Below are 27581 nucleotides of genomic sequence, written 5' to 3' on the forward strand. Positions count from 1 at the left end.
ATTTTTGTGGAGTGAGAAAACAGTAATTTTTTTCCTGAAGCTTACCCAGGGGAATGCCCTAACTTTTTTGTTTGTTTATTCTTAAAGAGATAAATGCTGTGGTTTTTTGTCTGAAGTAACTCAAAATAGACATGTCTTGGTTTTGGCATTATAATCTTCCAAAAATGTCACTAACCTATGCTAATACGTTTCATGAAGTATAAATACTGTGTCTCTTATTTAAAGGAGAGCTATTACAGCTCTACCATAACACATCAGAAAAACGTAATTTTATTCCAGAAAGCAGTAATTTTTGAGGTACTGCTGCAGTTGCTCATCAGAAAATAGAAACTTTTATAGGAACTTACCTGCTTGCTGTAGGTCGGTCCCATTCATCATCACTGAGCCCTGTATCATGAAAAGGATGGTTTCGTGGTTTGCTTGGAGGGGACAAACTGCTTTGTTTAGGACTCCTCCATTCAAAGGCATTGAAGTTGTATCCCGAAGCCTGGTAGCTGTGTGCTAAAACGATGAATTACATATTTACAGCATTGTACACGTCATAATGACAAAAAAGGCACATCTCTGAAGCTGAGTTCTCTAGAACTTGGATGTGGATTCATGCAGCAGTAGTCAGATTATTTATGACCTAAATTATGGCTGGAATTAGGTGTGCTCTAGAGTTTCTCCTGTGAAAAGTTCATTGAAAACAAAATCTTTAATGTTTCTAACACTGTTCTCCTGCTTTTTATGTCCCAGCTGCTTCTGATGTTTAGTTGTAGACATCTTCACAATTCATCACTTTCTAATTTGACATCATATATTGAATACTAATGAATAAATCATGTGTGTTACGGATGTGTTAAATATGTGGTTAATGTGATCATGTGCAATGTGAACAAAATCAAACCTAAGCCATTAATGAAAACTGTGCTTCAGACCTATTAAAAAAAAGATTTTGCAAGGACACATTACAAAACCCCATCAACTTGACTTTTCAGATGACTAGCAAGAAAGCTTTCTTTCTTCTGGTAACTTTCTCAAATTTGGAAGCAATGCAGCCAAAAATCAGTGTCATATCAGTGCCAATTATACACAATACTACCAACCTGTAGAATGGCTACCTAGATGCAAATGTTGTCATGACCATTACCTGGAGTAATGCCAGAACAGGAAGGAGGGCAGCTGTCTGGGCGCTGCTGAGACAAGGACTTTTTCATACAAACGCAGGACTGCGTTGTCACAGCCCTGCACTGCCCTGCATAAAGGCCAACATGGGACTCTGCACTCTTAAACCATTCATGGAAGGGGGACTTGCAATTAGCAGAGCTACTGCTTTTTGCTAGGGGTCCAAGAGCTGTCTGTCTCACGCCGAGGCCCAAGATACAGCCTTAGAATGCTCACTTTGCAGAAGGTGACTTCTCTATCACTCATTTCCACACATCGCAAGGCTCTGTAAGTGGTACCAGATGGCCTTTATATCTGAAGAGTTTATTTCTGGATGCTTTTATTATACAAGCAATGTTGGTATTAGTTCAACAGTATTTCTTTAACTGAATTAAGTGTACTGGCTTAAAAGTAATGTATCGAGAAGAACACATGGATCAACTTGTCAAAAGCTGATGCTGATCTGGTAAGCAAAATCCATTAGGGAACAGCTGCTATATGTAATTCATCTTGACATACTCCTATTCTAGCTCTATAGTCGCTGTCTTCTGACGTGCATATTGGATTAGCAAGTTCTATTTTGTTGATGACTAACAAATATCACTCCTGCCACCTCTCTGAAGAGGGCAATTTGCTTCCATAAATTAGTCTAGACCTGTCTCCCTCAAATCCCATGTAACTACAGAGTTGTGTGCGTTTCCCAGCCAACTGGCAGACATTAACATACTCCCAGATTCTAGAAAGGGTTTTGGTTGTGAAAGCGTGACTGCTGTGTGGGGAAAGCTCCAGATTAGTAAGGTGGACGCATTAGACAAAGGTACAAAGTGGGGTGTTAATTCAAGGAGAGAAAAGACTGCTTACCACCATTAAATTAATTAATAACTAAAAAGATAAAGCATTATCTGGTGATCCAGAAACATTCCCCAAACTCCTCAATTTGCTTAGCCTGTGCTTATGCCAAGGAAGATTTGGAGACAAGCCAAACCCAACTTGACAGGTCAAGACAGAATGAACTTTAATAGAAATGTGGGTCACTTTAGTACCACAGCAAGGGATAAGGCACAAATCTGTTTACACTCCGGCTGTTTATCAGATGTGCCATGTATCCAGCCAAGATGGGCTGATTTTTTCAAGGTAGTTAGAAAAAATTCTGCTTTGAGATTCTGGTTTAGTTTTGGCATGGCATCCAAATTATCAGGACTTTGGAAAGCAGTCTGGGCCTCAGTCCTTTCCAGGGTTGAATTTGCTCCAAATATCATAAATTCACCTATGAAATTGGAACTATCATTTTGGCACTTTTTCATCAGTACTTCTCCTAAGACCTTAAAAATACCAGAAGAAAATCTAACATGATTTATTTTGATAAACCGACCAACAGAGCTAGAAACAGAAAAGTGAACAAATTCATCCCAACTCTTAACTTCGGTGAAATACAAATCACACGGGGGAATGTAGCCCAATACATTGAGTACTAAACAAGATGTTATATGTAACAGTAAACCAAAAGTAAAATGTAGAAAACAGGGGTTAGAATTAAATGTATTGAGACTGTCTTGTTTAAAGCAAGCTGGTGCTAAATATATGAAGTAATGCTAAGAAATACTTAAAAATTACAGAGACAAGAAAGAAGGCCACTAGTAATGACATCAGCTACTTCTTGATCTCAGGTAGCTCAGCAGATTTCAAAGGAAACATTCTGCTTTCTGGAAGAAACCACCAGTGTTATCACTGAGCAGACACATTACAGAAGAGCAATCAGCATAGAACTTCAACCTATATAGGAAATCTGCTGGTCAGAGCTCTGTTTCAGTTCTCTGTGTGAGGGTACAAAAGAGCTGTCCATGAGCATTACCCATGCTCCTGGAAAGCAACATAAAGAAACAGAGAAATAAAATCGAAAAAGAGTGTGCAACCAGAGCGAGCAAGAAAAAATTATTTGAGGTAAGTATCTACCTATCCAAATACCTGTCAGGTAGGGAGAATACCTGCTTTACTATGGAAATAAGCATTTTGAAGAGGGTTAAATAAAACACTGAAGCTGTAGAGTTTTTTTTGTTGTTGTTATTTAGAATATTATAAGATGTCTGCTTCCCTCACTGCCTAAATAAATGTCTTACAAATTAAAATGAGATTCTTTGAAAATCTGATGTAAAAACAATAGCCAAACAGAAGTAGAAAATTTAGTGTTAAGGAAAATAATGTCCTTAAAAAGCATGATTGTTTTTGAGAGCTGAAAATTAGATGTTGAGGCTGCAGGAATGAGGAAGAAGAAAAAGATTTACAAATCATAAGCAATGGCTAACATTCCCCCTTCAGCAGTTCATAATAAATCTGTTGTTAGTTAAAAATTACTGCATATGGGCATCAAATTCATGAACATCTTCGGTGTGTTGTGTACCCTGCATTGATCTGTATTTGAAGGATAAACCCTTTTAGTTGTGGATGAGCTATGGATCGGGCTATTCAGATGTCAGTAAAGCCAACAAAAGCCTCTTAATGTATTGATAAATGCTTCATAACACATCACATTGTCATGAAAGAACGAATCTGAGGCCAGCCAAGTGTAAGAAATCATGCTGGCTTGTGAGGTGTGTGGTCATAATGAGACATCCCCACATTACAAAGTACAAGATTTAAAGCTGGTACAGACAAATTTCTCCTTAAGGCAAAGGAAGGTCAGCCACGAAGGAGATAATTTCTACTTTAAATGTCGATTGCATTCTTGATAGTACCTTGATTTCCAAAGCTGGTATCAATACCAGAGCCGTCCCACGACTCTACTGCACTGTCAACGCTTGGGACTGTAGTGGAATAGACGTCTGAGAGTTTGCCAGATTTCTGTGCAGTAGAAGTTTCATCTTCAGCATCGCTCAGTTCACTTATGTGACTGACAGGGACAGAGAATTTCTTGGGACTGGTAGCTGAATAGGATTATAAAGAAACAAAGGAGGTGGTGGTCATTGCTTTACTGCAGTTTTAAGAATATGTCTTTTATTTCTGACAATGACATTTTTCCAGGGACGGCCTAAATGCTTGGTAATCTGTAAAAACATACACATTCACACACTAAAGACCATTGATGCTACCCTTGGCCGTACTCACCATCTGTCTGTTTCTTGATTTTCAGGGTGACGGTTTCTCCTGCCATCTGTAATAAATGAATGGCTTCACTCAAAGGTTTTCCCTTCAGACTGCTACTATTTATTGCTAGGATTCTGTCTCCTATGTGAATTGCCCCAGTCCTACAATAAGAGAGAGAAGTAAAACATTGAGAAGGGAGCATAAAAAGCAACAAAGGCAATTCCTTCGCATATTTGGAGCATGAAAGTCTTATCTCCCTTTCTGTCATTTTGCTTTTATAGCTGTGCTACAGAGTAATTCTTCTGTTATAAACACTTAGAGCAAGTCACCTTTGTTGTAGTGACAATAGCAGAGCTGAGGCATGGAGATGTGGAGTTCTGTGTTACTGCTGTAATTGAGTTAATCACCTATGGATCATACTCATTGCAGCCCACCTGTTTAAGAGCAATCGCAGACCGCTCAGTAAGTTCTGAAATGAGTCAAGCTTCTCGAAGTCTCACTAATGTAACAGACAATGGCAGTATGAGCAAGTAACCAGCTATTTCACCAACGTGGCTTTCAGGATGGATGTCAAGAGAAGAAAATAAATTCTTTTTGTGAAAACCCAGTGTTTGTTCTGGCTGTGCACGTATCATGTTTTGTGCGCTGTAATGTAAGTTCTCTCTGAAACTGTCAACAAAGGTACCAGTTGCAATGACTCTACCTATCTTAAAATAACAGGCGACAGAAAACCTTGTCATTTTCATTATTCTCTATTCATCACTCACCAGGAGAAGCATTTCTACTCCTCAGATAATGCTTGCTATGCTGTATGTAAGTGCACGTACTGATACCATGTGTGTATACAATATGTTTCCTCACCTTTTGTACTATACAAGGCTATTGCTTTTAATAGGCTGCTAAAATGTTCTTGTGATGGAGCAGTTCAATAGACTAGCCTTTCTTAGGTGATTTATAAGGACCACAGTCCTCTGCTCTGTCTTGCATAGTATGTTCAAGAACATCCTTTAAGATACTGCTCATGCCCCTGAATTTGACAATGATCAAAAGACAACAGTAAAAAGATTATAAACTCAGATTTGGGTGAATTATAAAAAAATAGATTGCTAAACTATGAAAATTAGCATCTTCAGGTAAACAAAATAAATCTTTATTTGAATGTTACGAAATAATTTGCTTTCCAATTTACCTTTCAGCTAATCCTCCTTTCGTAAGGCTGGAAATGATTATGGGATCAAAGGGCTCTTCAGTACCAGAGATGGTAATTCCAAGAGGCCCACCATAGCGCTTGAGCTCAACAGTATAAATAATTGCTCCAGAGCTCTCCTGTTCATCTGCAACAAATGCCAAGGGGACACAATTGGTTTCTTATGAAAGAAGAAATGAAAAAAAATAGCACATTTGGTCTAGTCACTGGTAATCAAACAACATTTTCAAAGGATTACATTTCAATACACTTCTTAGTCATATTCTACTGGATTATTTTGGGAAAAAAATCTTGTGCAATTTGTTGTTTATTGCCAAAACTTGATTACATTGAAGTCAATAGAAAAATTCTCCTCTTTCTATTAAGACTAAATTTTACTCCATTTAAAATCTTTTTAGCTTCCTTCATATGAAAATGTAACTTCAGGTTGTTTTTGTTATGCTGAATGGCTGAGGTTGGAGGGACCTCTGGAGGTCATCTTGTCCAAATCCCCTGCCAAGAGGACACCCAAGAGAATCAGGTTGCCCAGAACTGTCCAGATGACTTTTGAAGATCTCCAAGGATGGAGACTCCACAGCCTCTCTGGACAACCTGTGCCAGTGCTTGGTCACCCTCACAATAAAAACGTGTTTCCCGATATTCAGGAAGAATTTCCTGTGTTTTAGTTTGTGTCCAGCTCCTCTTGTCCTATCACTGGGCGTCACTGAAGAGAGCCTGGATCCATCTGCTTTATACTGTCCCTTCAGATATTATATACACTGGTAAGATTCCCCCATGAGCCTTCTGTTCTCCAGGCTGAACAGTCCTCGCAGGCTCAGACTTTCCTCACAGGAGAGATGCTTTAGCCCCTTCATCACCTTTGTGGCCCTTTGCTGGACCTGATCCACCATATCCATGTCTCTCTTGTACTGGGGAGCCTAGGACTGGATGCAGCCCTCTAGAAATCTCTCACTGGTGCTGAATAGAGAAGGATTTTTTCCTTGACCTGCTGGCAGAGCTCTGCCTAATGCAATGCAGGAGGCTGTTTGCCTTCTTTGCTGCAAGGGCACATTATTAGAGAAAAAAGTTACTGTTATTCTCTAAATGCAGCTACTCATCTGTTTCTGGAATGGAATGGAAGATATTTAGACTCAACGACAATTCAGAAGTTTTAAAACCAAACTTCCTTAAATAAATTGTGGGTAAAGTCAAAAGTCATGATAAGATGAGAAACTGTTTTACTAGGAGAACCTGGAATACATCTCATGTTTTTGATGGACAAATTTTAAGCTTTTGTAAAAGAATCAAAAATAGCTTCTGAATACTGAATTATTAACTAGGTTGAATAATAGCTCCATTAGATTTTATTTCATTATATTGCATGAAGTCATTTGCATTATTTTGACATTTTAATCTCACCAAACAATCACCAGAAATGGAGAAGAATTCATCACTGGGTAAGCTTAAATACAATGTATTTTCCTTAGATAACACCCAACAGCTGATGCAGCATCAAGAACAGCTCTTGTACTTACACCGTGCATGTTCTTTACATATTATAAAAAAACCCAAACCAAACCCACAACAGGTGAGCAATCTACTGCAGTATCTTTGAGTTGTGACGGGATATTTTAAAACCTAAAATGCCAGATTTTTCCTCAGATCAGAGTAACAAATACTCCCTTGCCCATCTTATGATACTGGTATTCAGCCAGGACGTCTGGCCTGGCAGGCAACTTTTCCTAGATCTGTGGGTAATGACTTTGCAAACAGCTCAGAGAGTGTGGGGAAATGTCTAATACACACATTCTGTCAATGTTACTAGAACTAGCCAGAGACAAGTTAGAAAATACAAATATTCCCATTTCTGTTCCTGTAAATAGAGAGGAAAAAAGGAAAAAGGTTAACCCGCATCGCTAGCAAAGGTTCGAAGAGCTGCTTTCTTCTATTTCTGAACACCGCAATCACAGAGTTGGAGAAACACTATTATCTTTGGAGCTACTTTGTTTCTTCCCAATTTGCAGGAAACTTAGGCCTTTAGCTCCCCCCGCCCCAACTCCCTCCTATTTCCCCCTTGCTATCTGATGAAGAAAATGGCACCCATATAGAATCAAAGGAGAGAAGAAAAAGTGGTGTCTATTCAAGAAAGAATACTGGCCTAGTGTTGGCCACGTAGGCCTATTTGGGACATTATGATTGGTGTTTTGGCACAGTTCACATCGACTACGCTTTATCTGATGTGCTCTTTCCAGAGGTACCTAATTTTCCAAACCCCCACTGGAAGCCTCTGGTCAGCACACAGTCGGCTAGCACGTAAATTGCCACTGCACTGCAGAAGAGTGTCAGCTCTTGTTCTTTTGCGAGAGCATTTATGGAACAACAGCAAATCCTCTGGGATCTAGTGCCAATAACCTTTACCAAGGTGTCCTGGTTTGAGCTAAACCAGAACCAGAATCACAGAATCATTTGGTTGGAAGAGACCTTTAAGATCAAGTCCAACTGGTTACCCTGCACTGCCAGGGTCCCTAAACCTGTCACTCAGTGCCACATCTGCATGTCTTTTAAACAATTTCAGTTCTTCCAACATATATACTAAATCTCTTTCTTTCTTATTCCCTTTCCCTTCCCCTCCTGGGAAGGGAGTGAGGTTAACAGAGAGCATCCATCATTCGTTTAGTGGCCAGCCCAGCTTCAACCCATGACAACAGGTGTGGCATTAACATGGTACAAGACTTCAGCTGAAGGATGAAAAGTAATCCACCAAGCTAACTGCAAATGTAATAGCCAGTATTTGCTAAGGGTCAACACAATACTGATGTTTCTCTGCTACCAACAGTGAGTGAATAAGAAGTTATCAATCATACAGCAGCCCTGCCACATGAAGGAAGTTTATAGATCTTAGTGAATGACTGAAACGGAGAGACTGGTCCATTATGGCTGTCTCCTGGTTATCCCTAGCTAAGAAAATTAATGGCAGAACACAACAAATGTCAAATTGCTGCACCATTCTCTTCACTGCTCTTTCCAGGCAGCAGAAATGTGAGCTATTGAAGAACATGGCACGCATGTGGCCTGAATTCACAATGAAGCATGAAAGCAAAGAATTCTGGTATTCAAAAAAGGGTGGTAGCCATTAAGTTAAGCAGGAGATAAAACTGTCTGGGAAGTTTGAGAAGCTTCCAGGAAAAAAAGAAAAGTAAAAAACTGCTGAAGACATACTTCCATCTGGGGAGGAAATATAATCAAACTACCATGCTTTTGGGGCTCATATTTTTCAGATTTGCCTTCTTTCTTTCCTTGTGATGCAATTGTGGATTTGGCAACCATATTTAAGGAAAGTAGATCCTCTGTGCAGCAGCACCTCTGCTCTGTCCGCTAGACTCTTGCTCTTCAGAATAACATCTGATCAATACAGACAAAAGGACAAAGAAGAGCACTGTCTTGGGGAGCACATGACATGTACTACCCTCCTGCAGGCTTCACCTGCACAGTTGGCTCTGAGGAACACTGCTCTGAGACACATGCAAGTGTCTGGAGAAGGGAGGAGCTGGAGAGACAGCAGAGGAAGGAAAAACAGAAGGCAGAATTAAGAGCTAGAAGCTAGAAATACTTAAAAATTAATATAAAAAGAAAGAGTTTGAAAGACGGTGAGGAAATAAGAACCTTGGGAAGAATAACGTCTGCTCCCTGCCTTCTACTCGTCAAAAAAGCAAGCCATGAGAAATTAATAAAAGTTTAAATCTTAATATCATTCTGTGATTTAGAAATTGTTTTGGAGTGCTCCACACCTACTTATCTATTAGCATGAGGTTTTGCTTTTCTTGGGGAATTTAGTAATGACTTTCTTTGGTTCAGTTTGAGAAGCACATTTCTTCCCTCAGTGAGAAAACAGACTTTCATAAATAAACTAATGGAAAATAAAAAAATATTTTTCTTAGGCATTTCGGGAGACATTCATTTTAGATTTCAAAGTATCTGAAGTCTGTTATAAATACTTTCAATTTCATTGTGACAATCAACTGTTACAAGAACCATTTGTATAGAAAATTTTGTTCTGTAGCTCTCCTGAGTAGCTGTCCATTTACATTTGAATCTGTTCAGTTACACCAATCATGTATGGATTAAGACACTAGTTACGTGAGAATCTGGATAAAGATATATGATGTAACTGTAAAATAAGCAATGCAAATGGTAAAAGAAAACCACAGAATAAGAATCCCACTCAGATTAAAATCTGTAGAAGCTACCATGGCATGCAAGAAGTTATTTTACATGGATGGAGACTGAAATCCACATTTCAGGGACAGCAACAGAAAATGTGTACCAGCTTCAATGGAAATGGAAGCTGTCCTAGAAAAAGTCAGGGTACAACATGACACACACAGGACAAACCCACAAGTGTTTAAAAGTGGTGGGAAAAGTTACTGCTTCTACTACGTGGCTCTAACTCATGTCTCTCTTCTATGGTCTGTTGGTAATTTTTCTGCAGGGTTATTTATAAGAACCTTCCAAATGAGGGGAAAAAGGTGAAGGAGGGATGCTAGGTGTCATGAACACTTAAAAGACAGTCCTGGTCTTGTGCAAGAGTAAACTCAAAACCTTCCTTCTACAGCAATTTTTCCTGTCAATCTTCTGTCGAGTACAGTTGCAGCTTGGTCTTCATAATATAAATGGTTTGCTCAGTTTTGCAAAGCAACTGTCACTCAGATGTCCCTTAGGATGTACAACCCACAGCCAATTTGGCCAGCCTCTGTCCAAGATGCACCAACTATGTATAGCAAATGCCATCTCACCACCTGCGGAGACCTAACCCCAATATCCTGTTGAGAGGCAGACATTCACGTTGCTGGATCAAAGTTTACTTCTGAAAGCCAAGTTGCACAAGGTACTAAAAGCATCTACTTTTGATTGTTACCAGTCGCACTCAGAAGAGACTTTGTTTGCTTTCAAAAGCAATTAAAGCAAAAGAGCATTCTAGTCCCATTCTAAACACCATTTCAACGGTTGCACTTGATTTTAAATAATAAAGTGTGGCAGGTTGTGCCTTTTTGATATGAGATTGTTTATAGAGCTTAAGGCAAGTCAATCTACAGTTCATGTTTTTGTGTAACGCTGTAATATAAATCCCAGCAGTAATGCCAATTATAAACGTCTAACTTCCTTTGCCACTAGAATGCTAACAGAACTCACTCTATTGTTTCCAGGTAGAACTTCTGCTCTTATGGCATCCATGATGGGGAAGATCCAGGAATTTTAATAGATGTAGGTGTGCAAAATGATGGCAGCTCCACTACTTCCACTGGGCTGATCAGATATGTCTCCTTCATCAGCTATCCAGCACAGCGTGTAAAGTACTACTTACCTTCAAGCATGTGAACAGTCATACTGATGTCAAGACTCTAAGTTTATGGATAAAGCACACACTTCACCACTCTGCTGGAGAACTGAAGCCTTTGGATCCGTGCTTTGCTACCCATGATTCCAATCTTAAAAGCAGAGAAAATCTGATAATCTGAAAATCTGAAAACTCTGGTAACAGAAAGACCAACCTTACATGCTGCACCTGAGGGGAAATTGCCTTTCCAGAAAACTGAAGATCTCATTTTGCAGTGTAGCTCCTGCAGGCAGTGGAGCCACTGAGAAAATTCAAAACTTTATATACCATTAAAATTCTTTTTAGTGTGATATTTTCTGATTAGCATTAGAATAAATCAGCCACGTGTAGAAAAAACATTTCAATAAAATTTAAATGCAAAAGAATAACCCAACATTCTAAAAACCCTGAAAAGGGAAGAATCTGCAATAGGCTCACTGCTAATACCAGAATTATCTTCATCTTTGCGGATCTTTAACTTCACAAGGTCCTCACAGTGCTGAAGGATCTGGACAGCATCTTCCATTGAGCAATTGTCAAGTCGAATGTTATCTATTGCAAGCAACTTATCACCCAGTTCGAGTGTCCCAGTTCTGTGAACAAGCAAACAAGCTTACATGAAATTCTAGTAACAGTAACGCAAGGTACCTTAGAAGGCATGAACATTATTTCAGAAATGAGATGGATATGCTGGGCTTTTTATTTGTAATCGATTAAAAAAAAAAAAAAGCACAGTCTCTTTCAAGCTCCCTCTGTTTAACTTGAGTCTGCCTGGCTACACAATGGAAGCACATTTTTACTGGGAGCTGGAATGTCTTACCTGTGAGCAACACTTCCTTTCTTGATATCAGAAATAACCAGAGGGTCCCCTGGTTTTCTACTGGATGGAGCTGTAATAAAGAATACATACAAGTATCTGGTTTTATTTCTGGATATGCAGATGGGCTAATTCTGTCCATAAATCAATACTTCATACACATTTACCTGTACTATATTCCTCCCCTTCTCCTAGCTTTATGTACATGAATACAAAAATCATGAGCAGCCCATTAGTAAGTCTGCATACTCCTCAAAAACTAGAAAATGCCGGAAGCAAGGTGACTGGTGCAAAGTGAATTTCACTTGATATGTCTGAATTCTGGGTTAGGTCAGGACTGAACCACGTGAAGATGTCACAGCACCGATCCCGCGACCTATCATAAAATGCTGCGTAGCTACAACGCAAAAGGAAGACTTTTTGTTAGTAGAGCCTTTCAGCACAACCACGAATGCTGATCTTTTGCCAGAATATTTCTGTCAGTTACAAACCATGTTTTATTATATCCCTGACCAACAGATCTGCTCTGCCAAAACACTAGAGTGGGCTAGCCCACATTCTTTACATCCATTCCTGTCTCATTCAGTGCTTAAGGCAGAGGTATGAAGATAACGCTTCCTGGGTGAGCAGGAGGAATCTACTTCACAATAAATGAGATGCTGTGGAGAGTGACCATGCATAACACCAGGCTGATACACAGTTATCACATCTCACAGATGTGACAGATCACATCACACAGATGCTTGCTTTAGCGTGACTCATTTCTTCCTCTAAAGTAAACATGTGCCTCTTTGGATAAGTAACCGTGCTCCTCTCTGCTTCTGCTGAGCCTTGCGGACTTTTCCTCACTGTGCTGGAGAAACCTACTAGAAGTCCTGCAATTCTGGCAGGGCTTAAAGTAGTAAAACCCCCACCAGTCCTCTCCCCGGACACCTAACTCATCTCTTACTGGAGGCACCTCACATAAGTTTCAATTTTCTATCTGTCCATCATGGTTAAAAGGATGTTCTGCTCTACAGTGCCAGTCATGGCAGTTCTTTACTGACTTGTGCAGAAGTACTTGTCAAGATTCCCTTGTCCAGGAAATTTTCTTAGCAATTTTGCTTGACTTTTGGGTGCACAGGAATCAGCTAACTACCCTAGAGGAAGAAGACAATGATTACTGACTACTTCCAGAGAACTGTTTCTTGGAGGAGCTTCCCTGAATGCATTGTTTTGGAGGGTTCATCCACCTACTGACAGAAGACTGCCTTGAAGGTCTGATAGGGTAAGAGGTGGGATCAGAACTTACAGGTGATGAAAGATACATCTTCAGACAACACTGTGGCACCTGCTCTCTGCCTTTGGGGATTAGAGCTGCTCTGGTCAGAATGTTGTCCACGTGGTGAATGCAGACTGACTTTTGGGACCATTGTTAACAAAGAATGTGCTAATATGAATACATTGCCACATCATATAAGGCTCTCTGCTCTCCTGAAAGTGCTAATGGATTTGCACATGTAGTACTCTTCAGTGCCCCAAGCCATTGCTGCTCTCATACTGAGTCCTCTGCGTTCATTCTCAGAAGGTTATTTTCTATCAAGCTTCAATGTCTAACTGACAATCACCCAAAAAGCTACCCATACTGGAGTATCACCTACAAAATCCTGATGTCTCTGTTTTGATTTGAGTTAGAACAGAATTCATTCTGTTCAGTGATTTCACTTTTCAGCTCAGTCTCTTCTAACCAACTGCACTTTTGAAGTTAACAGCTTATTTTTGCAGACAGTGTCTGCTTCTAGCAGTGATAACGCTTGATAATTATAGTCACTGCCAGGGATTGATGTGCAGAAAGGCTCTTGCTGATACTTGCTCCTGTGGAGATCAAGGTCACTGATAAATCCTGTGTGCCACGGTGCGGTGTAGCACCTGCAGGGAGGAGTAAACAGGACAGATGACCCTAAACTGACCAACAATGTATTCGATTCCATGAACGTCATATTGGGCATCAAGCTGAGGGATCACAAGGGTCAACTCTCTTCCTCAACGTCCAGCATCCAAGAAGGACTGTTCATTCTGCCTTTGATCCCAGTCTGTGCATTCCTGAATCTGCCTCCTGTCTACTGATGAGCCCTGTCTAGGACTTCCCCAGTGCCTGTGATGTGATTATCATCGGGAGAGTGTTGTGCTTAGTATTGGTATTGTCTGTATTTGTATATATTTAACTTTATTATTATTATTCTCCTTAAAGCAGTTTTAGTTTTCTTTTCCAATCTGTAAGTCTCTCTCCCTTATTTCCTTTCTCTTTCTCTTCCGCTTTGGGAGAGGCATTAACAGAGAGTACCTGCCATTTGTCTAGTGGCCAGCCTAGCCCTAACCCTTGACATGTCAGTTACTTTAGCAGCTCATGATTCTTCTCTTTGATGGAAAATGATCTATCTTCATTTGCAATAACAACAAGGTGTATTAATAATGACATTTCCAACACAATATTCTAACAGATCTTGTTAACCTTTGCTGCCCTGGCCAAGAAAACCTTCAAATGTCCAAAGGAACTGTTAAGAACGGCTAAAAGGCCATATTTTATATCAGTGCCTTGGAAGTTCAGAAAACAGACGTACAAGGACTTCCAAGAATTTTTAGAAACTTGTCTAAACCAGCACACTTCTGTGAAATGTCTATGTTGCAATCTAAAGAGCAGCAATTAACTTTTTGCAAAATGTGTAATTTTCATAGCTTGTTTCTCATACATTCAGCTATATCACATATGACAGTTCTATGATTTACTTGAATTCTTTGGGTTTGTTTTACCAATTAGTATCTTGTTAAAATTTTAAAGTATCACTTCAGTGAACTAATTTTTTTTTTTTAATTCTATGTTTTTACCCACTGGGTTGGCTTATAAATCTCATTGTGCAGTGCCACCCACCGTACAACGCCTGCAGTTTGAGATAAAAGTATTGAGATAGTTTTTATGAAACTGCTTTATAAAAATTACCAGTACTAAAGAAAACAGTCCATTACAGTTCCAAAACAAGAGAAAGAACTAAAACGGGGTAAAGAGCACAGCTCGAAGTGTGAAGCCACAGAGTACATTTGGATAAAAAGGGTATGATATTGCATACAAAGTTACTACAGTTTCAAACTGAGTAAGCATGAACCAGCAGTATTTTGTTAGTTATCCTGGGCTACTAATTGTGTCTGGTGGATGAAAGCCTTTTTGTAGAGAGCAAACACAGCTCAGCGTGAAATGAATCCCTCCATGCTGAGAAGCCCCAAATAAGCAGCTACACCACACACTGCTTTATCCTTATTCAATGCTTATGACATACTTACTACAAACCATTCAAGCTGAGTTGCAGAGATCATTAATTTCGTCCTGAAGTTTTGTAGTGCACGTCACCACAGCCTGAGATTGCCTCCCAGACACTAGCAAACAGATACTGTCCCCAGCAAGAAGACTGAGTACTATTATCCAGATTTTACAGATGAGGAAAGGAATCATAGGAACATTTAGGTCAAAGTATGACAATTTTCAGTGAGCAGTTTGAGAGACCCATGCCCTTATTTCTCACAATAGTTTGTAGAATATAACAGCTTCTACATCCAAAGCACAACTACTGGAATTTTCAGCAACAGTTGCAGATGCTCAGCATTTCTGCAGATGCAACCCCAGCATCTCAAGGGTTTCCACAGAAAATCAAACAGCCACCTGTGGAAAATATCTCTCTTTCCCCTCCTCCTCCACCCCCTGCTCCCCCCAATCACTCTGTGAAATTACTTGTCTCAGCACAACTCTATTGCAGGGAAAAGGAAAAAAATCCCTGATTTCTCCAGGGTAGCATTAAACCATCTTGACCATGAGATCACCTCCTTTTTCTTTCTGCAATCCCCCTTCATTCATTATGCAGCCTCCATCCTCTTTGATACATACCACTGTTTCATCTCTCCCCAGAGAGCAGAGAAGCAAGAATCCCAGTAAGAAAGTAGTATTTGGCCACTTAATTAAAAAAGATATTCTCGTGAACTAACAAAAGTTTGAAGTGACATTGTACAGCTTTAAGTCTGCTTCTTAATGTTTTATTTCAGAATTATTTTTTAAGAAGCAATTAAAAACAAAGCACCTTACAACTCACCCATGTCCAGCCTTCTTTTTCAAGTTCATGCTTTCCCTACCCCTGATCACAGCTTGTCTGCTGTCTCCCTGTTAATGGCTCTCCACTTGTTTGCTCTACTTGTCCCATTCTGCTTGTCCACTGAAGATATCTTTTCTCCTCCCTGTTAGTCTACCTACTGTTGAGCTCTTGTAGAGTCCTTATAGAGCCTGTATGATGAACTACAAGCGGACCGAAGAGTGTGTAAAGTTGCACAAATACTAAATTTAGTGTTGCAGTTGAAGACTGGTCTTTAGCAAGTTGTTTGTTCTCTCTATTTAAACTGCTCTATGATCCTAGGTCTTTGTCCCAGGCTTCTAGCCACTACTAGTAAAGACACACACTTTCCCTGCCTACCCCTTGCCACTTGAAAGCAGTTAAGTGTTGTCAGTTTTGTAGATCAGCTGTTCCATTAGGTTAAAAAAGCCCTCAGACAATCCTCCTTTCTTGTTTCACTGCTAACCCAAAGAAAAAATCTCATGTAACTTCAACAGATTTTGGGGTGGGCATCTCACCTACCACCCAGCCAAAACTCACTTGCTAGCCTCAGCCTGGCTTAAACTTTTGGAGTTTGCTCAAACTCTGAACAAACTGAACAACCACAGGAAAATGCTCGCAGGATGGAAAAATATTTTTTATACAAAGTCAGTCCACTTATCCACAATGCTGGTTTACAGCTACTAGCCTTCTTTGAAATTGTGTGATTATTAAATAGGTGAAAGAGCTTTTTAAAATTACACTGATACAGCTCTTTTATTCCTTAAGTATCGTTCATCTGGAGTAGCTGAGAAACCTGTTGATCTTCAAGCCCTGTCTTGAAAACAATTACTTGTAATGTTGCAAAACAAAGTTGAGTTTCCTAGGTGAAATCCTAAAATACACAGAAATATGCTTTAGAAAGTAAATTCTCATAGTCAATGATAAATAGCTGTAAATCTTTACAGATCTGTAAATCTTTGTTTCCGATGAAATGCGAAAACAGTAAAGCAGGCTATAGTATAGCTGCTAGTCAAAATGACCCAGAAAAACTGAAGATAGTTTGGGTGAGATTCTGATATTCTCAACAGCTTTGCAGCTTCTTATTCCTTGAGTAGTCCCATTGGCTTCAGAGGGATTATTTAGAAAGCAAGGCGCTGCAGTTTATTACCAGTAAGGATATCAGAACCTTACTTAAGCAAGAAAGAAAAAGAAAGAAAAAAAGAGCTGTTAACTACAACTACCAGAATGTACTAGTAAATAATTTTCTTAGACATCATTTAACGTATTTTAAAATCATTAGTCTTTGATACAGTAGCCAGTGGCCAAAAAAAAAAAAAAATCTTAAAAAAAAAAAAATTCTATATTCCATTACATCGTCCAAAATCACTAGAAACAAATTTGAACACTACCAGATCTACCTGAAAGCCATCCTTCTTCTAGGGAATGGTTCTGTTATGAAGGAATAATCACACACACACACCAGACACTGCTGTGTCATGCTTTATTTGGATGACGTAATTTTAAAAACTGAGACATTCTAATTGCTCCAAACAGGCAATTGGGTGTGAAAACAATGGTACCTGAACCATGAAATACATAGTCACTTATATTTGGAAACTATGAAATAGGCTCTTTATTGAGTGTAAGTAACTATTAATGGGAAGATTAGACAGGTATTGCAGAGATAAGGGAAGGTGATAGAAGTGTGTGAAGGTAGCAATGGGCAAAGCCAGGTAACTTACTGCAAGGTAAACAACATGCACTATCCCAAACTTAGCACCCTGGATTAACGTCAACAATGATACTCATGACACTTCCTTCTGTCTTACTTTCTAGGGGTTTTTGCTATCTAAGGGGATTTTTTTCTTTTTTTTTCTTTTTTTCTTGCATTAATAAATCGGAAACTAAGAGCAGTTTGTCTCTTTTGCCATTACATGTCATATTTTTTGAAGACTGTGAATAAGCTTAACTGTCTTCAGTGTTGTGTATCACCTTAGGCATGCTTTCAACTACCTGGCTGCAACTCCATACAGGCACACTTTGTAAGGACACAAAGAAAGAGAAATAAATTCCCCTCCCAGGATGCCTGCCTCCTAACAGCTGATTTAGAAGAACTCTTGGACTTTAAAACAAGCATGTGTTCAGGAGCCAACCAAACGTGAGGCTCACATTTCCCTTCTGACAAAAAAAGTCTCTCTCCTCTGTCAGGTCATTTTCTGACTTTCTCATCCAAATCCCAAACTAATCCGGGAATATGGAAAGCAAGATGGGCGCTTCTCTGTAATGTTTTTACAGAGACAGCACTTTCTCATTCATCATTAACTCCACTACCCTGAGAAGAGAGAGGATGAAAGAGGTCACTAGCTTTTAAACACATCAAGCCCAAAAGTGAATAAAACCGGTCTCCTCTACCACCCCTGTTTAAGCCTGATCATACCAACTCCACTGAGTTTCCCTTAGTATTTGTTTTTTAAAAGAAATCATATAGCTTTCTGACAATTTCAGTAATAAATGGCATGCTGATGTGCTAAAGTGCCCTGACAAAAATTTGACATAACGATATAAAATACTTATATTCTTCACATCACATTGCCTCATTTAGGAGTTAGGTAGAACAGAGCAAAGCACTGAAAATCAAGCATAAAATGCAGCAATTCAAGACTACTATCAAGCAAACTTTCAAACTTTGAGTTATTAGTATAAATCCTTTAAAATAAAAGAAATAATCCCAGACACATTTAATATGCATTAATAATTGTGATTATTTTATATAACAGATAATTTAATTTAAATATTAAAGATACTACAGTATACTCAGAGTAGCAGAGCTAAGACCAACCAGGTGTTGCTCTGGTTATATAAAGGACTAATTTTATAAAGCACTAACTTTTGAAATTAAGTTCCAAGTCAGGAAGGTACGCAAAGTTTGGAAGAGGAGTGCTAAATACTAAATCCTAAGATTACCAGCTTTCCATATAAAGTTTACAGACAGAAAAAAATAGTACAAGATGTCTGAATTCCAAAAAGGGCAGAAATCAAATTACTAGGAAGACCGTATTTTTACAGTAATCCTACAAACCATTACTAATCCTAAAATTAAGATTTAAATAGAACAGACTCTCTCCGGGTTTTCTCATTTCTCAATATTTCATTTGCACAAATACGTGTAGACCTATGATTTTGCTTTGAGCACCACATCACATCTTACAGAGTCTAACGATTACTCATTCAACTGTGCAACACAAGCAAACGGGCCTGCAGTGTTTCTCATTTGTTCCTCAGATGTAATTCTTAGCACCGAGTTCCCTGCTGTATTTTTGATTAAACTTATTCCATTGTGCTGGTAAAAGCTTTGAGAATATAAGTCAAAGCACAATCTTCCCCCAAGACACATGAATAATTCCCAGGAAAGACTAATAGTCTGAGAAAGGCCACAACTGTAAAGGAATGTTAAATCTGGTGAGACCAAATTCTGCACTGTCATTAAATACATTAAACACAAGCCCATTAACTTTGATATGGATTGTTCTCCCTTCCTTTGGATTGTTCTTCCTTCCTTCAAGGGCTGAACATGATATGCTGAAGTTTACCGGTCAAAAGCCAATCCTAACCCAGCATTTACTGTCTGCTCCCAAAATAAATGAGTAAAGAAACACTTCGATCACAAACAAAAATAACAAACATAGACCAATGCAGACACTTATCTTCTTTAGCAACCTCCGAAATTCCCAGTGAAAGGGGATTTTGTTTTGTGAGTTGCACATTTAGGACGGCTCACTAGTTTTACAGATTGAGGATGCATTTTCAGACTCTGGATTCTGAAGCAGAAAGTAACCCCACTTACATCAATCCTCATGCCTGTGAGAACCCTTGAGCTCAGCAGGGTTCTGTTCAAGAGCCTGGGAGTGTCTATGACAGATTTTAACTTCCCAGTTATGGAAATTCCTTTGCATGGGCTTAATTCTATTGACTTACATCTTCTCTTTTTTTTAAACAAAAATAACTTTAATGTGAGTTAAATATGTGCTACACATAAAGGAATAGCTCAAGCTTTAGGCCTGGTAAACTGGCTTCTTTAACCACTGGACAGGGAGTATAAATCGGTTACAGAATGGTATTTCATCAGAGACAGAGCACTGCTAATCATCCCTTTCTAGAAAAAGGAAAAAGAATTTTATACCAAACCAATCATGATTCTATAGCTACAGGACCTAGTATCTGCAGATTATCCCATAAACACAGTCTTAAAAGGTAAGCACTTCACTTACAGCTTATGGTGATGCCAAGTTCCACATTATGCTTCTTTGGCAGTTTTACATGAAATGTTCCACTGCTTGGTATAACTGATTCTATAAAAAAATATTTAAGATGTTAGATAACTTACAAGGCACAACAATTCCAAGTGCATGGAACCATATGTGGAATCACATCAGCATCACAAGGCACAGATGAAACAAGAGGGCTGAAGTGAAGGAAGCAGGACATACAAAGTAGGATTTGTACCTCTATTGGTAATTTCATGGTAACTCAATTTTTTTTAAGGTTTAACCTAATTTATGGAGATTGCATGGGCCAGCAGCCAGCTGAGACTGCAGATTTTTAGCTCATATGCAAGTTCTGTGAGTACACGAGAAAATGTTAGTGCTGGCAGGTAACTTTTAATTAAAAGGACATGAGATCAAGTCTTAAGGCTTTCTGGCTTTTGTTGCTGCAGGTCTAACACATTTTAAACTAAGGTTAAACCGCCATGGATTTAAACTGTCATGGACTTTACACCTGTTGGGAAGAAAAGGAATCAAAACATCACTAACTGAGAAGCACCTGGAGCTGACTGAGACAAAGAACACCTGAACACACAGCACTGTATTTGAATCCCGACCTTTGACATCACTGACAGCAAAAGTTTGGGCCTTGGCCTGAAAAGGAGTGATTGAAATTCCAGCTATGGAAACATATGAACGTATATGTGGCAGGAGTCTAACCATGAGTATGAATCTGCTTTCATGGAGCAAACGGAAGGAGCACAAACAAGTCCAGGGACTGAAATACATATGACTTCAGGTGTATTTAAATAACTTTCTCATTATTTGGTTTTCTTATTTTTAGTGTTTCATTTCCTGTGTCTATGAATACATATTATGAATTCACATTGTATTTTGTTTGGTTTTTTTTTTAACATTATACTAGATGTATGCATACTAAAGGACTATACAGAATTACCTCTAGGAACGTTTAGCCTGCTTTTGACATCATGGTTTATAATACCGTTAACAATAACCACACTATGCAAAATACAGCACATCTGACATTGTCATTACTTCAAAGGAGCTACTGTCAGATGAACACAGAAGTCATAAAAGCTTTGACTACCTACATAGTGGGGAAGTGCACATACATAATATGAACTTGTTTGATTTACACAATTTGTGATTTTATAGTTGTATCTTGTATGCTTAAACACATTACAGAAGAAAGGAAAGTCATCAGTGATAATAAAGACTCACCAGCAACATTAACAATGACTTTTCCGGCTTTCATTAATTCAGTTTCTATTATTTTATTTAGATCGTTGGTCTGCGATACTGTAAGTGAAACTTTTCAGAGTTCTTTGCTTATATCCACCCTTTCATAATACTTTTCTGTCTAGTAAAACATTTCATTAGCTGTCCTGTAGAGGATTTGTCTCTGCTCAGCAGAGTATTTCTATCTGAGGGCAGAAAAACGTCTGGAAATAACACAGAGGAGGGCCTGCCACCAGATCTTAGTACAGGACTTGTCATTTCTATTTGCATTCTGAAGCATGCTGCAGGGCTAGGTGAAATGAGAAAGCTGTGAAATGAAAAAGACACAGGTTTCAAATAGGTTACTTGAAAACTGAAGAGTGTATATGTGAGAAGAAAGTCTCCACCCTGGATGCCTAACAGTTGCAGTGTACTCGGGATTTATTCCTTCACTTTTTTACAAGACAGAATAACAGTACATTCATACCTGCAACATCAAATTCTATTTCCAAAGTGACCTTGTTGGTGATAGAGGAGTCTCTGAGCAGTTGATTGGCCTCATCAAATGTGCTGTCTTCCGTCGGGATGCCATTTATTGCCACTATTCTGTCTCCTATTTGCAGCACCCCACACCTTGGTACACAATGACACAGAACAATCATCAGTTGTGCATGTTGCCAGAAGCAGCAGTATCAAACACATTCAACCCAACCTTGAAGGAGAAGAGTGGCATAGCAGCTCAACAGTCTATCCAGGCACAGAGGGGCACAGAAGCTGCTGCTTCCCCTTTGCTCAAAGACACTACCAAGCACTCCCAGCACGGGTTGTGCTCTCTAGGTGCTGGGACCCAGAAAGGGCAGCACAGCCTTTACGCCTCCACCCATGGACATCGCCTCTGCCTCTGACCCAATGCTACAGGTGGTGTCGCTCTCCAGTGGCAGCTAGTACTTGCCTGTGCAACTAATATTGTTCTCATGCCATGATTAAAGAAATACTTAAGCACAAAAATGCAACTGAAATGCTGCAATGAAATAATTAGTAAGTCAAAACTCTTATATTCCTTAAGATTTGGTTTTGTAACAAAACTGAACAGAGTTGGATGTAGCCTCCCTCCAAGGCACGCTGAATTATCACTGTTTTGGCTTCACTGTTGTTTCTGGTTTTTTTTTCTTTTTTAACTTTTGCATGAATATAGCTTCCAGTCTCCTGCTGGAGGATTCTGGATAATAAAAACACAGGTGCTTGTCACTCTTCTTACAGTTGATCAAGCATATGAAATATCATTGTCAGAACAGACAGTTTATTACTTGCCACGCTTCCATTGAGCAGAGCCCTGCAATTTATCCAAATCAAAAGCAACAAGCCTGAAGCACCCCGAGAAACGCTCACCAAAATGCACTTGGCAGTCAAATGAAAGAACCTCACCTTTCCGCCGGACTGTCAGACTCAATATAGGAAATGAGAGGTGGAGAAGACAAGGTCTCAGTAGCAAACACGCTACCCTGAAGCTGTATCCCAAACCCTACTATGGGGTCAGCTGTCAGCACTACTTCTGTGGTTTCTGTGTGGACGACCTGCCCAGCCAAACCAACAGTGCTAGAGGCTAAAGACACTACAAAACAGAGAAGACCAGGAGGAAAGACAATAAACCTAGTCATCAAAACACCTCTTTAAAAGTTTATAAATTATGTATAAACAGTTATGACATATAAGAGAATGGAAAATATTTGGTTGTATGTTAGAATGCAAAAAAATAGTTCTTGTACTGAAGAAAACAAATGTGCTTGAAGCCACCATGCCAAAAAACTCAGAACATCCTTGAATTCTGTTTGCATTAGGTTTGAGGTGTGGATGAGCAGAATTTTCACAGGAGCTAAGGGAACTGAAGATGCAAGTCCAGCTGTTATTCAGAGGAATTCTCATGAGTTCTTCTGAACATCTCAGAGCAATGCATTGTTGTTAGCAACAAAGCACATGGCCCAGGCTTGCTTGCAAGAAATAAGGATGCTTTCCCGTTGTACATGTTTACTACACGTCACCAATTGTCAGGCTAACCGGGTAATATAAGTATGTTGAACAAACAGCTCTGTTTTAGCAACCAGTACATTTCACTTCGTGAGGAAAAAAAGTTCTTTGGGGCATCTCCATAGAACTGAGAGATCCTTCTGTGAGAAACACAGGCAGCTACTTCTGTGCTCCTAATTTACTTCCTCTCTCTATTTTCACTCTTGCTCTGAGTAGGCTGCACTACTGGACAAATAAAGATTAAAACCAGTATCGAGATTCAATGCAATTACCTATGAAAGGAGGAGACTGCGCCTTTGGTTCTTTGATCTCTGTCTAAATGTCTATTGCATCATTGTTCGAATTCCCCCAGTGACAAACTACTGCCTTTCATTATGTCATACACAGAAAACTACAGGTTTTCAATTCCCATTCAGACCAGTAAAGTAATGATAATCCTCCAATGCCAAGGATTCTGAAAGTTTTCATGTTATAAATCTATTCCATTACCTCTCCACCTCTAATTTTCTTCAAGACCCATTTCTGCCTGCAGTAGCTACTAAGAAATAGATAAAAGGTCATGGTTTATCTGATTGATTGTTCAGCTGTTTTCACAGATGTGGGAAAAAATTAGTTCTTGTTTTTACATTATAGATCATATTAGCACAGCTGTACAAACATCTCAGAGGTCGTATAATGATTTCCTGCACTTCGGGTCTACAAGACCCACTATTTTGGGTCTCTGAAATAGTATAAAATCTGATCAATGTGGCACAGGTGGCAACAACAGTTCTGTTGCAAAAGTTTCACTTGCCAAAACTCACAAGTTTCTGTTTCCTGTGTGTTATTTAATTTACTCAACAGCTTCCTCCTTACTGTTTCTTTTATCTGCACTCAGTAAGACACGCTCATACCCAAATGCAAATACTAATAATCTGTTCTTAGAAATGGCCACCAGCTTTAGCATTTACTGCATATGACAAATAGGATTCTTCGGCCCTCAGTGCTGCGAAGGCTAAAATACGACTAAACCAGATAAATCCAGAGTTAATATAATACCAGGTCCCCTAACACGCCTTCTAGAAATGTCTATATCTAGGGCATCAAAGCTCAGAAGAGTTCAATTTTCAATTTCTTTAAGGTCATACAACAATTATTTGTTAGCTGTGTCTCTGTTTCCCATCATTTACGTGTCCATTCCCCCTGTGCAGCAAGCATCCTGTTGACCCTGTAGCTTTCTTCCTCTTTTGCCTACAGGCCCTATCAGAAACCTAAAGGTCTTGCAATATTTATTCCAACTTCCAGGACAGCTAAGGTTTTAATTCACATTGGGAAATTAAGTTACTATTTGTGGGATTTAAAACTCACCCTTCGAAGTGACAATTAGGAACTACTCTCACTCCCAGAGAAAAGGAAACAGAAGCAGGAACAAAACCCAGCAGAGATGAAAATACCCTTTCCAAACCATGTAATAATACCTATCTGTAAAATGCCAAAACCATGACTTAGAGCATGTGGGGTTTGTCACTCAGCAATAGTTACAGCAAGAAACACTGCCACCTTTTTTTGGCTCCCTGATGGATTCAAAGTTTTACAGGCCAGGAAGCAGCTCTAGCCTTATTGATTTAAAAAGGGGGTTTTCAGTGAAGCCTGGTGCTTACTGCTAGGGGTACATTTTAGCATACTTGTATGGTTTTCATCCAACTATTAGAACAGTTCCAGAGGCTGGTTTCCTACATGCTCTACGGTTATGCAAATAATAATCTTGAATTTGAAGATAATGTGCTTGTTACTTTGGTTCCTGCAGCCGTATGAGAAGTAGAGCAAGATGTATTTAAAGGTACGTATACGGATTATTACACCTGCAGTCTCCCACTCTGACCCTTGAAAAATTGCAAAATTTTCACTATTCCTCCTGATAGCAACTAATTTGGATGTGCTGAGAAAACAGCATACATGCATGTCTAAGACCCTCTCTAATTTCTATCAGATAAGGATCTCGAGTAACTATCATGTAAGTTCCTTTAAAATTGTGTCTCGCTTTCAAGTACTAACATGGACCTACTAAAAATACTTCAGGATTTAAACTTTAACCAGATAATAATACAAGTGTTTCCACAATGAATACCATACTTTAAAACAAAAGAACAAATAAAAAATGTAGAGGAAGAATAAAAATTGAAAACAAGTGGCATAAATAAAGCATGTGACAGCACGGCATGCCTTCAATTTTTATAGCCATTATGTTTGGAAGGATCTAAGTAACTAATGCAATGATTGTAAAATTGTGGCCATAAAAGACTTAAAACACCCTGCACCATCACACTTCATCGTGAATTTTGGCATGATCACATTGAGTTATGCAGGTTTTCCTAAATAATTGGCAATGTAAACATTACAGCACCCTTCACCAATACGTCCTTTTCTTCCCAAATGAAAGCCTAAAATGCTTACTAGAAGTTACATTAATAGCACCCTCAGATGATCCAACCGGATTAAAGAAAAAAAATCACTAAAATTAAGTGCGAGTGCTATTCCTTTTCTATGAAAGGTTCTCATTATTCTCCCACAAAGGTTTTCCAGGTCCTGCCGATGAATGGTGGAAGGGTGTAGGACCAGTCATTCTCTATCATGGTCACTTGTAGCGCATTCAGACCAGCGTGGGTCTCTTAAGCTGGCTGTTACGGCAGTCACAAGTATGGGTGTTAAGTCTACTAACAAGACTAAGGAACTCTGCATGAGCTGAAAAGCAAGCTCACAGAAAGGTCAAGCAAGCCTGTCTGGCCAGCCGAGTCATCCAAAGCCAGCTTTGATGCAGGGTTGCTGATGATCATAGTGAGGCACAGACTCACTCACCGGTGGGGCCAGTTCTGCATATTTTGTAATGCTCTATATCCAGACCTCACAATACAAATGCATAACAAATTACCCCACAACAAAGCCTCATCCTAATTCCTCCCAGCTAGAGATTTGTTTAATCATAGTAGTCTCTAATCCCCAGGGCCTTCCGACTTGAGGAATCTTTCAGGAGGGCTGCAATGTTTATGCAGCTGACACATTTAAATCTGATGTCACTGGCCTTATTTCGAGCCTTCGCAGGATAGCAAATTGCAGGGCAAGGCTGCCTTGAAGGAAAAATATCAGAAAAATATAACAAGACAAGTAACAGCTGTCTCCAAGATCCATAATAGGATTAGCTTTCAGGATTAACAGTCCTTTGTGGGATGGAACAGCTATAATATAGCACAACTAAAGAACTATTTTTTGCATCCAGCATTATTTTACTACTGAAATCAATTACCATTAGTGTAACATTCGTAATGTTTCTCACGTGCACATCAGGACATGTTAGAGATGGACCTCTACTGATACCATAGCTTGCATGGACATGCTATCTCCCCATGACCCAAAATAATGCATTAGAAGCTTACATGTCGACAGATGAGTTGTGAAAAATGTCTGATTAAATTAAAAATAAAAAAAATGTACTTACAGGGAAATGTTATGTAAAAATATTTGCTTTATGAAAGAAATGAGAACAAGCAAGCAACAAAAAGAACTGCAAGAAAGCAAAATCTCTGTTTCTCCCTCAGACATTTCTTTGTAACTCCATAGTCACTGGCCTTAGTTGGAGGCTGCTAGTTTGCTCTGATTTTCCTGTGACCATGAGAAATCTTTAACAGAGGGCAGCAGCACTGTAATGCACAGCAGCTCAGTTTTCCAAAGCAGACCTGTGAGCATTAGCTGGAGCAGATGATTTAAGGAGCAGTTCTCACTTTCCTGCTCTGGAGGAACTGAGCTGCTGAGGATCACACGAAGATGGACAAGCCAAAAGGAGAGGCGGCGCTTACATGGAGTCTGGGAAACAACACGCTGGTACAGCCATACTCTCTGGCCCAGTGAATACTTAGCAATACGCAAAGTGGAACAGCGTGAAACATATCCACCCCGGCCCGGGAAATTACTGACTCATGGGGAAACCCAGAGAGCGGTTAGAAACCAGGCTAGTTAAACTTTGCTGCTATTTGTCACTCTTCCTCTCAAAAATGACTGTACAGGTTATGGTCTAGATGTAAACATTAAAACTACCTAGGAGGTACTGTGGCAAGTTCTTCTTCCGTAATGTGGTAGTTGGATGAGCTTACTTTTTGACTATTTGGCTGTGAATTCCATTTCCTCACAGAATTGGGAAGAGTTGAAAAAGGAATTTGAAATAACTTCAGTAACAGTAAAACAGACTTCCAGAATTGTCTGAAGAAAACATTGGTTTACATATTTCAGATGACATCGTTAAGCTGCATGGCCTCTACTCAACTCATTTTAGCATTGGACAAATACTTTCACACTGATGTTTCCCTAC

General features: G+C 39.3%; 1 protein-coding gene across 1 annotated transcript in view; it reads right to left on the reverse strand.

The window, feature by feature from the left end:
* The window catches only part of GRIP1 (glutamate receptor interacting protein 1), a gene marked incomplete at its 5' end in the record, with an annotated part of 110256 nt that overhangs the window by 15411 nt on the left and 67264 nt on the right, over positions 1 to 27581 (reverse strand). The window contains 9 exons of the mRNA XM_010145271.1: positions 348 to 501; positions 3879 to 4067; positions 4249 to 4388; positions 5417 to 5561; positions 11235 to 11380; positions 11608 to 11677; positions 19985 to 20065; positions 21705 to 21850; positions 22643 to 22829. Of these exons, the coding sequence (XP_010143573.1) occupies positions 348 to 501; positions 3879 to 4067; positions 4249 to 4388; positions 5417 to 5561; positions 11235 to 11380; positions 11608 to 11677; positions 19985 to 20065; positions 21705 to 21850; positions 22643 to 22829 (1258 nt within the window). The remainder of the gene's footprint in view (positions 1 to 347; positions 502 to 3878; positions 4068 to 4248; positions 4389 to 5416; positions 5562 to 11234; positions 11381 to 11607; positions 11678 to 19984; positions 20066 to 21704; positions 21851 to 22642; positions 22830 to 27581) is intronic.

This window comes from Buceros rhinoceros, unplaced genomic scaffold, assembly GCF_000710305.1.
Source record: "Buceros rhinoceros silvestris isolate BGI_N320 unplaced genomic scaffold, ASM71030v1 scaffold460, whole genome shotgun sequence".
Lineage (NCBI taxonomy): Eukaryota > Metazoa > Chordata > Aves > Bucerotiformes > Bucerotidae > Buceros > Buceros rhinoceros.